Source organism: Zalophus californianus, chromosome 1 (assembly GCF_009762305.2).
Source record: "Zalophus californianus isolate mZalCal1 chromosome 1, mZalCal1.pri.v2, whole genome shotgun sequence".
In the NCBI taxonomy this organism is placed as follows: domain Eukaryota; kingdom Metazoa; phylum Chordata; class Mammalia; order Carnivora; family Otariidae; genus Zalophus; species Zalophus californianus.
The window spans coordinates 66,463,688-66,475,706 of record NC_045595.1 but is presented as its reverse complement, the minus strand read 5'-3'; the positions used below and the strand labels follow the sequence as shown (position 1 = coordinate 66,475,706).

At 44.7% G+C, this 12,019-nt stretch overlaps 1 protein-coding gene and 1 pseudogene across 1 annotated transcript in view; one reads left to right on the top strand and one right to left on the bottom strand.

Moving 5' to 3' along the window:
* Nucleotides 1-2,793: 2,793 nt before the first annotated feature.
* LOC113918006 lies at nt 2,794-3,559 on the top strand (annotated as a pseudogene).
* Nucleotides 3,560-9,845: 6,286 nt separating this feature from the next.
* The window catches only part of ITGA9 (integrin subunit alpha 9), a 337,384-nt gene continuing 335,210 nt past the window's right edge, over nt 9,846-12,019 (bottom strand). Inside the window, 1 exon segment of the mRNA XM_027583039.2 lies at nt 9,846-11,045. Coding sequence (XP_027438840.2) covers nt 10,947-11,045 — 99 coding nt within the window. The 3' untranslated portion in view covers nt 9,846-10,946.

Below are 12,019 nucleotides of genomic sequence, written 5' to 3'. Positions count from 1 at the left end.
CAACCCCTAGAATGGGAGAAAACGTTTGCAGATCATATATCTGATATGGGTTTTATACCCACAATATATAGAAACTTCTAAAACTCAGCAGCAACAACAACAATAACAAAAAACAACCCAATTCAAAAAAGGGGAGAGGGTTTGAGTATCTTCTCCACAGAAGATACACAAATGAAAAGATGCTTAACATTACAAATTGTTAGGAAAATGTAAGTCAAACCTACAATGAGATACCACCTCACACCCATTAGGATGGCTGCTGTCAAAAATGAAACAAAAAACCCCCCAAAACACAGAAAACAAGGGTTGGCAAGGATGTGGACACATGGGAACCCCTGTTCACAGCTGGGAGTGTGAATAGTGCAGCCGCTATGGAAAATTGTACGGTGACTCTTCAAATAATGAAAAATAGAATTACCTGTGTGATCTGACAATTCCATTTCTGAGTATGTACCCCAAAGAATGGAAAACAGGGTTTAAAGAGATACTTGCACACTCATCTTCATCACAGCATTATTCACAGCAGCCAAAATGTAGAAGCAACCCAAGTGTTCTGCGGACTAGTGAATGGAGAAGCAAAATGTGGTATGTACCTACAATGGAAAGGTATTCAGCTTTAAAAGGAAAGAGAATTCTGCAATATGCTACAATGTGGATAGACCTTGCGGACATTATGCTGAGTGAAATAAGCCAGTCACAAAAAGATAGATGTTGTACGATCCCACTTACACGAGGTACTTAGAATAGTCAAAAACCTAGAGACAGGAAGTAGAAGGGTGGCTGCTAGGGGTTGGGGGGAGGGGAGAATGGGACCTGCTTAATAGGTACAGAGTTTTGGTTTTACATCATGAAAAGAGATATGGGGAGGGATGGTGGGGATGGTTGCATAACAACATGAATAGACTTAATACCACTGACTGTACAATGGTTAAGATAGTAAATTGTATATTATGTATATTTTATCACAATTTGTCAAAAAAGGGGGGAAAAGGGAGGCTGGGAGGGCTGGGAAAACAGAGGGCGCTCCCGAGGTTCAGGTAGAGCTGAGCAGTAGGGTGGGGAAAATCACGTGAATGATCCATCTAATGGAATGTTTGACAGAAGCTGGAAGAATGTAATTTCGGGGATGCTGAGGAAAAAATTTCCATAACGAATGATCTCCAGAGGGGGCGACAGTTCCAAGATTCAGATTCTAGATGTAACTGGTATGCGCCAGACCTTGCTCTTCATGAAAGTGCAGACAAAGCCAAATAACACCAGACCCGAGGGTCCATACTTGAGCCAGACTCATTCAACTGAACATTCTTGAATCTCCTCTTTGGGCATGATCGTGATTGTATGCAGCTGCATGATTCCCTGTACCCATCTGGCCTGGGGGTCCTAGGTGAACTTAGGACCTTTCTAAGGTCCCTTAGGCCAGGTTCTGGTACATGGTGGGGGTAGTGGTAGTGGGGGGGGGGATTGCCTCACAAATGACCAGGGCTCTCTTCTGCCAGTCACCTGTCTCTCAGGACCCTGGTGGGCATGGCCCTCGGCTCCTCTTCTCTCCTGCTGGGTGTTGGTGCATGATCTGCCTAAACCAATAGCTCATCTTCTCAAACACACCCATTTACTGTATATCTTACATGGCATCTGTCAACAGGTTTGGATGCGGCATGAGAACATGATAGATATTTGATATTACAAGTATCCTGGGGAAGTCTTACATGGAGAGTCCATGGATGGTCATCACTTCTCAGAAAAGCCTGGAAAATAATATTTCTGTTATGGAAGGAGTTACTAAATGTTTTAATGATAAAGGTATAGTGTCTTAGAGCTTCCTGTCCTGAAAATATAGGATCCCTCGCAGAGGCTATACCACCCACTATAGTTGGAGTGTGCAATATATGTTGTGATTCTCATGGTGCAAGTCCCCAGGCTAGGGAGTTAACCTTGCAGGGACTAAGGAGGGAACAGAGAGATCTGAGGTTTTCACCATTAAGTAGGAATCCTCATGTATGGTTGGTGGGAATGCAAATTGGTACAACCATTGTGGAAAACAGTATGGAGTTTCCTCAAAAAATTAAAAACAGAGGGGCACCTGGGTGGCTCAGTTGGTTAAACATCCATCTCTTGATTTCAGCTCAGGTCATGATCTCAGGGTTGTGAGATTGAACCCCGCGTTGGGCTCCGTGCTGGGCATGGAGCCTCCTTAAGATTCTCTCTCCTCCTCCGTCCCTCCCGCCGACCTCTCTTAAAAAAATTAAAAAAAAAAAAAAAAGAATTACCCTATGATCCGGTAATTCCGCTACTATTTACCCAGAGAAAATGAAAACATCTAACTTGGAAAGCTACATGCACCCTATGTTTATTGCAGCATTATTTACAGTAGCAAAGATAGGGAAGCAACCCAAGTGTTCATTCATAGATGAATTATAAAGAAGATGTGGTGTATGTATATAAGATGAAATATCAGTCAGCCATAAAAAAGAATGAGATTCTGCCATTTGCAACAATGTGGATGAACTTAGAGGGTATTATACTGGGTGATATAAATCAGACAGAGAAAGACAAATACTATATGATTTCACTTACCTGTGGAACCTAAAAACAAAACAAATGGACAAACAAAAGACTCTTAAATACAGAGAACACACTGGTGGTTGCCAGAGGGGAGGTGGATGCGGGTGGGTGGGTGAAACAGATAAAAGGAATTAAGAGGTACAAACTTCCAGTTACAAAGTAAAGAAATCATGGAAATAAAAAGTTCAACATGAGAAATACCATCAATAAAATTGTAATAACATTGACTCCCGTCTGGGTACCAGCTCCCCGCGGTCCTGCGCCGGGTGGGCTGGCATCGGGCCCAAGGAAAGCGGAGCAGGTTTGCAGGTGTAGGTGTCAAGTGTCGTGGCAGCGCACTCACGGCGAGAATCGAGAGGAGGAGACAGCAAGGATAGGCCCAGAAAAACAACCAGGAAGAAAAAAAAATCTCATGGCAAATATCCACCAGGAAAACGAAGAAATGGAGCAGCCCATGCAGAATAGAGAGGAAGACCGCCCTTTGGGAGGGGGAGAAGGCCACCAACCTGCAGGAAATAATAGACAGGGACAGGCTCGCCGACTTGCTCCAAATTTCCGATGGGCCATACCCAATAGGCAGGTCAATGATGGGAGGGGTGGAGATGGAGATGATATGGAAATGTTCATGGAGGAGATGAGAGAAATCAGGAGAAAACTTAGGGAGCTGTAGTTGAGGAATTGTCTGCGTATCCTGATGGGGGAGCTCTCTAATCACCATGACCATCATGACGAATTTTGCCTTATGCCTTGACTCCTGCCATTTTCCATGAGATTAATACTGTGATTCAACACTGTTTTCTTTTTCCTTGCATTTTCCTGATATACCTTTACTGATTCATTTGCTGTGAACCTTATGTAATTTCCATGTGTCGGGTGGGTTCTGTGTTACCAGATTCCAATTGAAGATTGCCTTGGCACCCAGTCTAAGTTTCTGTCAACAGTAGAGTCACCCAGTTGCATGAAAAAGTGTAAAGTTAATAAAGCAATTAAAAAGCAATCTAAAAAAAATTGTAATAACATTGGTGACAGATAGTGACTATACTTAACCGCGGTGAGCACTGAGTAACGTAGGGAATTGTTGAATCATTATGTCGTACACCCGAACCTAATATAAGGCTGTATGTTAATTATACTTTAAAAAGAAAGAATATGAAGTGATTGATGCACGTGTATGGCCATCAGACACATTCTAGCAGAATGAAACTGTAAGCAACTTAAGATGTAGTATGTGAAATGTGTAGCAAGAGAGTTTCTAGCTCAGGTCCATGAGGGGCCATGGGAGAAGATGTTCATTTCCACAGGTATGGAAGTAGCCAAGGTCGGCTTCAGAGGGGCTGGGGAAGTAAGACACAGTGGAAACGTAATGTACAGTGAGGTGCTGCAACCAGAAACAAGGAACTAGATGTATAAACACGGCAACATGAGTATATCCTTAAAAAATACAACACAGAATGAGCTCTCAGGCCCAATACCACTTAAGTGAAACACACAAAATAATACTATGTACGTATTTCTAAGACCATGTATTCCATTCATGAGACTTGGTGCCTCTGGGAGAGAGGGAAATGTGAATGGGGATGGGATGGGGTGGGTAAAAGAGAAAAGACACAAGAAAAGTTGATTAACCAACTCTGTGTAGCTGAGATTCCCACCCCCGCCCCAAATAAAGGTTTTCTCTTTGCTCACATCCAGTCAGACTTAAGGATTGGAAGGTACATACTTAGGACTTAAGGCAGTTATATTCTCAGTATCTTATACATGGCAGGGGTGGCGACTGTTAGTGGTCTTCAGTGTCTGGCTGAGTTGGTAGAGCGTGTGACTCTTGATCTCGGGGTTGTGAGTTGGAGCTGCATGTTGGGTGGAGATACTACTTAAAAAATAAAAAAAAATCTAAAAAAATTATGTACACTGCTCTTTTTCCGTAATAATACACTCCCCATTTTCCTTTATGGGTGGGAGCATTTTTTAATGACTAATTTCTGGTTGGTGTTGTATAGGACTTCTGGGAAGGGTAATTAAAAGGCTTGGAATGTTGCCATGATGGCTGGTACCCTGATAGCCATCTGAAACCGTGAAACAACTTTAAGAATGGAAACCACACGCCTAGAAAGATAGGAGGTGATATCCCAATGATCCATGAATCTGCTATATGAGAACTTGATGACCCAGACCTGGTCTTCTTTTATGTGAGAGAGGAACATACTTCTAGTGCGTTGAAACCATTGTTATTTTGGATTTTTTTCTATTATATGGAGCCAGATATTAACAAGGTGGGTTCTGAATAGATGTTGATTTGAAGAGAATTTCATTTTTCTTAATCTGTAATTCCTTAGAAGAAAGTTTTCCTGGAAATACTTTTAAAAATGCACCCTGTTTTTTCAACTATTTGGCATCTTCAGAGGGTAAGAGTTATACCTTTGTTGACATTTGTTTTAATTTTTAGGATCTTTTTCAATTATAGAAGAATCATATCAAATAACATATAAAATGATCTGGACTAAATTTTGAGGCAGAGCAGAGGTTTGGCAGCAAGCCCCGATGGCATGGTCTGAGGTTTAACACAGAACTGACAATACCCTCTCATACCCACTTCAGTAGGATGTGTGCGTAGAATGAATAGACGTGATCTCAGGGTCAGGCGGCTTTGCTGATGGAAAGCTGCCAGTTGGTCTGATAATGCAGGCCGAGCTCTAAGTAAGCACTTACATTAATTCTATTACTAAGCACAGTAACCTGCTGAACAGACAGACTTTAAGGACCAGAGGCAATCTGGTGGACTGAAAAACTCCCGATTGAAGGGGGCTGACATTACTAATTGGTGATTCTTCTTCCTCTTCATTTTGCATCTCTTGATTCTTTTGAGGTTGTCCAGACCTTTTCCTGGCTTAAGGAAACAGGTTGGGCAATCTTAGAGAAATGTACTTAATTAGTATTAGTGATGGTGGCAGGTCTTGTTAAGCCAGGAAGCATCCGGAATTAAAAGGCTTGAAATTGCTCACTGGACCATTGCCCTCGGAGTCAGGCTCATCAGTGCTCTTTGTTGCAAACAAATCATATCCCTTTCTAGAACTGCAATTTGGGATCTCTTTTGGCTTAGCAACTCACATTTTCCCAGATGTAATTTTATTGAAAAAATAATTTGCATATGTTTCATTGTTACAAAAGAAATGCATGCTTACTGTAGAAAACTAAAATTCAGTTAAGTAAAAAAAAAAAAAAACAGAGCTAAAACGTTGACAATCCCATCTACCTAAAGGCAACCATTTTTAACCCCTTGGTGTGTATCTTTTCAGACCCCCTTTTAAACTGTGTGGTGTGTTTGTGCATGACTTTTAACTACAGGACAGTAAAGTAAATTTTAACAAGTATAAAGGCCGTAATTAATGATACAGAAAACAAAACCCAGTAGGTCTGATTGGTACAGCCAAAGGCTTATTCTTGAAAAAGATTGGTAAAATAGATAGATCTTTGTTGGTCTCCTCTAAGGGGAAAAAGAGAAAAACACACAAGTGAACAACATGTGAGGTAAGAACAGGGACGTAACTAGACAGATGAGAGATCACAAATCTAAGAGAACATGATGTTTGTGAACGTGTAAGGATGCTACTGAAAGGCTTCTGGGAAAATGCTTGGTGACTGGTGGAAACACTTGGAAGCAGTCTACTAACATTGAGGAATCCCCTCCATTTAATTTGGGCACCTTTATCTTAAGATCAAGGTCCCGGGTGTGGCCCTGGGCAGGTGGGTGATGCACAGAGAAGGTGGTGGCTGCAGGATGGAGGCCAAGGATGGGGGACTGTTCAGCCACATTGGATAAGACAGATCTGCCCATGCTCTTCAATGCTCATGAAAGTACTGCATTCAAAGCCCATCTTCAACATCCTAAAAAGGTTCAAGTTCTGCATTAGCAAAGAAATTACACACCAAACTCCTGAATCATTTGCAGCCATTTTTTTATTCCAAACGTGTATTTTTGTAAACCTGCATTTCCCAAACAGTGCAAGTAAATTAGAAGTGACTGCATAGACTTTAATACACGTGACTTCGTAAGGAGGAGCACCCCTCCCACCAAAATCCCTCAACGGAAATGTACATGGATGCATCAGTCAGGTTCTGGAAGTGAAGTTAGCGTGGGTGTCTGCCATGCAATTAATCACTCTTAAAGCTTTTAAACTCACTCTGCCCGTCACACTGTGCACATTAGAATTTTTTTTTAAAAAAACCTTAACAAAGTCTGAAATCTAGATTATTGTGCTATAAAGCATTGCATCACATGGGAAATTTGTTCATTATCCCCCCAGTGTGCTGAAAGTCAGAAGACATTCTAGAAGGTTCATCTGGGCCCTACTAGCTCTGTATCCTCCCTTCAGCCATTCTTTGTTTTAGAAAATACTCTCCACTGTGCATACCACCACTCTATAGAGCAGAACAACACATCGCCGAAACCCCTGTCCATTGGAGCATTTCTAAAATGACACTTCCTGCCGTCTGTCTGCTACAGGGCCCTTTCCCTGCATGACCGTCCTTTTGCAGTGCCTCTAAATTCCCGGAAGTCAGGGCTATGTAGGTTTCACCAGATGCACATTTCTGATGTGACCTATGTGTAACTGCATTCCCCTGGCCATAATGCCTTTTCCAAAAATAAAAGTAGTTGAATAACCTTTAAAAACTGACCCTGCTAGGGTTTTAACAGGAGGCATACAGCATACGTATCACTTGGGGGATAAAGGCAACCATTTCTGCATTGAAAACAGGTCCCAGATGGTCCTGCTAGTTTTCTGTTTGCTTTTAACCCCCTTGTCTTTGGCTCAAAGAGGGTAGGCTACGCATGACTTGGTGAAGGAGGACTATTGGATTTTCTCCATTTCCCAGACTTCGGAATCCTCTTGGTGGTGGGATTTTCCTGAAGTGCTGACTGAGAGCTGATTCCTGATGTGTGCCTGTCAGTCCCCATAAAGCCAGTGGATCCACTCCCTTCTCCTAGTGTCTCCTTGTTCCTAAACCTCATGGCCTCTTCTTGGTGACAGGTCTAGGATTCATAGTGGGGATGTTCCCAACTCATGAGTCCCGTATCAACGAAGCATAAGCGAATCATTTTTGAACAGAGGGCATGATTTTCCTCAAATTTTAAAGGGTCCTTTTTCATATTTGAAAAGTGTCTCCATATTTCTGACAGTGAAAACCATATTGAATCTAAAACTAAAAGCTGCAGTAGCTGTGAGAGAGAATATCTGATAGAATTCCACAGTGAACTCATACGAGTAGGAAGGTTAGAAACTGGAATGCACTGTGGACTTTTAAAAGAATATTCTGGAGGCGTAACACACCGATGCCATTCACCCTGTCTCTGCTTCCCCTGAGAGCCAATTGAGAACTTCTGAGCTGGGGTGGAGCTGGTAAGATGCCCAGCTGAGAGCAGGCTTACAGTGTGCTTGGCTTCTTTATCACCGTCTTAAATGGCCCCCTGTTGCCCCACCTGCTACCTGGCCCCATCGGACACGCAGAGGCACCAGCCTTCCCCAGATAGACTCTTGGAGTGGCTGCTAGTGTTTGCACCTGGTGATGCCAAGGCCAATTGTTTTAAAAAACCATCTTATGAAGTCGTAGTGATCTCCTGAGTATATGACTACTCATGTGGGTCTACCATTTGGAATCGACCAGAGGCAAAGTGATTCTGGCTCTGAGACTGCCCACAGGAGCAGGGTGAGTCATCCCCTACGCCACCGCCAATGTGTCTACACCCCTCGTGGGAAGCTAGTTGTGGCTATAGATGAATTTGTCCAAAGCTGCTGATGGAGCTGACCCAGGCCTACCACCCAAGAATCTTCAATGGTTTATTAAAGGCCAGCGTGACATGGTGAACAAGCATCCACCAAAGGAAAGCTACACGTGGGGTCTCATAAAGGAGTCCACACTCTACACTCCTCTTGCAGGGAGGTTTGGCTCTCCAGGCCAAACGTGCCTGTGGTGTTCTTGGGGTACCTTGCAGCACCCAGCGTCGCTCCTGAAGCACTGCAGGGGCCCCATAAGTATCCTTGAAATGAGTGACTAAGACCCACTCAAAGCTGCCTTTACTACTTTTGATAAAAGTCCCAGGAGAACTCTGAAAACTGGCTTCTTTGCCTGCATCCACCCAGTAGTTACATCTATGCCTCCATCCCTCTGTTAGAAGCAACATCCCTGCCTTCATTCTAAGATCAGCCTCGTTTATGCCATGGACCCTCTGGCTTGGTCGTCTATTCCCAGATTCACCACGAGGGGACATGTGATACATACACTGTCTTCCTGCACCAGACTCAACTGCATAATGAGGCATGAAAAGACACTTATGTTCCATGCCGGGTTCACAGCTGCCCAACATCCTCATGATTCTGCCCCAACTTGAGATGTCTTTGCAAATATTAGCCAAGTCCGTGCACAGAACACCTGTCTCCTCTGGAGCAGAGTTCTGTGTCTTTGCAACAGTGTCCACAGACCTCCAACATGTTGGTTTCCAGCAAACAAGGCCCTAGGAGAAAGATCTTCATCTTATGTCTTGTTTCGTTCCCATTTGATGCCGTCTGTTAGGTACCTGGGGCATCAGTGGGCCGTAATCAGCCAGTAAAGACTCTTTGTCAGAGTCTGTTCTTGGCCACGTGTTTTTTTCTCAGCAGATGGCTCTCAGGGATGGCAGCCAGAGCTGCCTCAGTCACTGAGGGTTCACGACGGGCCAGGCGCAATGCTGAGCATACTACACCCATCATCTCATTGCCCTTTAAGAAAATCACATTGTACTCAAAACCAGGTGGCAGTGCGTCTGATGATAAACACTGTCAAACAGGGAGACTGGAACTGAAGGCCACAACTCAGCATTCGCACACGCAGGGGGCAGGGCAGATGTCAGTGCTATGCCCAGATCCCTGTGCATCATTTCTTTCACATCGTTTCTGGATGCCTCCCTCCCCCCCCTGGCCTGGGGGTGCACTTCCAGCTCTCCTTTAGAGGACCGCCTTCGGGCTATCGGAGCTGGCCTGCCAGCAGGAACCGAGAGTGGGAAGTTTACACCTCCCCTGGGTGCAAGAATTCGGAAGCCCAGCTCCCTTGCCTCAGGTTGGGACAACTCTGAGACTTAACTTGCCCTCCAGAGCTCCTCGTAGGCTCAGGCTGAAGCTGCCTTCCACGGGATGTCCTCTGAAATGGCACCCTTCTCTGGCTTCTTTCCCTTCCCTGTCCTGCTTCCCTCACACCCCTACTGCGGTCTCCCGGGCACGGGACACTCCCCTAATCAGTTACTTGCATGCAAATCCTTGTATCAGAGTTTGCTTTTTGGGAACCCCACTTAAGACAGTATTTTAAAAACGAAGGACAGGTTGAATGGTCATCTCTGGGAAGGGATCTGCAGTCACCATTAGCTGGGACAGCAAAAGGGTAGGAGAAGTGGAGACCTCTGAACTCAATGAAAAGGCAACGCATCACAGCATTCAGACACAAGTCTTTGCTCGCTGGGCACGGATTTAGTCCCTGTGGTGTGTGGACTCTGACGCATGATGTCCAGGATGAGACGCCATTCTGAGGTTTACCAGATGACCAAATGGCCTTGCTCCAAGCTCTCATTTATTAACCCAAGTGGAAGGAGGGTGTGATGTCTGCTGTATAGGTGATGCAGAGCAGACCTGTGCCAGGGTCAGGTTTTTCCATCCAAATTCCTGCTGGAAATCTTCCAATGACAGGTACATATGAAAAACCACTTCGAGTTCTTTAGCACATTACTTTGAACTTGACTCCAAGGCGATGAAGATGTGAATCGTTTTAGGGGTCTTGCCACCACCACAGTTTATGTGCAGCACCGCCAGCTTGGTGGATTCATCCCACGAGGTTTCTTCAGATTATTTTATCCGCAAGTCTCTTTTAACAGCAAGTTCCAAAGTACGATCAGGTTTTTACTCTTTAAAATTTGTATGAATGCACATGTACGCTCAAGCTCTCAGGCCAGATATCAGTGCTTGAGTGAATTATATAACTATTTAATAGACATAATAAGACATTGATACAAATATAAAGACATAATCAGTATAAAAGGCTTATATTTATAAAAATACTTTTAGGTAACAGTTTTCCCCTGAGGGTCGACCACGCAGGTTGCAGCCATAAATATCGCTCAGCTCTGTAGTTTGCTTTCCAAAGTTTGGGGTTCATCTCTAAAAGGAAATGGGTGGTGGCTCTAGTCATGTGACCTGGCCAGAGTGGCTGCCTCAGGTGGGCTCCTGGGCTTGGTAACGTGAGGAAGAGGACAGCATCAGCGGGGCCTCCGGAAAATCTGGAGAAGATTCTTTCTTCCAAATATGGAAGATACAAAGATCAAGGATGCCAGGCGGATGGTGGGGTCATGTGACTGGTGGGGCAGGTCACTGGTTTTTCTGGACCCAGTCCCAACCATCTGCGTTCTCTTTCCGGTTTTTCTCCGCTTCAATGATTTCTTTGTACCTTCGGCGAAAGAAGCCCATCTGAAAGGTAGAGGGAGGAAAAGCCAGGTTAGAATGTTGGAGAATCAGTCGTTCTGCTCCCCTGGGTGAGGAGGAGGGATGAGCTATACTCACAGAGCTGGGAGGGCTTAGAAAACCCCTCAGATGAGACTGACTTAGGAAAAGCATTATTGGGGTGCTACCTTTCAAAATGCATGGACTTCCTGCAGGTTATCTTCTGGTTGCTCCTCATAAATGCTTCTGGTGGCGTGTCTCCCGAATGGTGTGCCAGGGAACCCCCATTACTGAGCGTAGTTACTCAAAGGCATTTGGGAGATAGGTTTCACGGTCAAATAAGTTTGGGAAATGCTGCTTTCTTTTTTCCTTTAAGAGCTATGGAATGCACAGGAGAACAGTCAGGGTCTAATAAACCCTTAGTAAAGGATCCAAGAAACTCAGGGACTTGACCTTTCCTGAGCTCATTGGGCTTTTGATAAACCTATTACTATCCTGGGAGACAATAGCCATCATGGGGTAATTGATAAATACCGCTCTCCCAGCAGCCTATACCTTGCTGTCCCTCTAGATCTTTCTCTCGGACCTACGAAACATTCAGTGCCTGCGCCACGACCAGCAGGGTGAACTCCCCTAGAACTGGCATCTCTCCGGACCCAGGATGGGTTTCCTCTAGCTTAATTCCGGAAAGGCCTTCCCCTCTGACGTCTTACGGTTTTTCACATACCGGAGGGCGAGTTTGTAGCACTTCTCGCCTAGCCATCACTGCCCGAGAGGTAAGCCATTTTTGTAGCCCAGGGCTGACCTTCTCCCAGGCTCAGGGAGACTTGGCACGTCTTGTCCTTTGCGCACCAGCATTAGTGGCCACTGTTTCGGAGGTCAGACACCCCTTCCTGTCTCTGCCGTTACACATGACCGGCTGTGGGTTACTCCTGCTCCCTCTCTTCTTGGGTGTGACAAGCCTCAGGTGCATGACCTACCAGAGTTTCCCCGTGGAACGT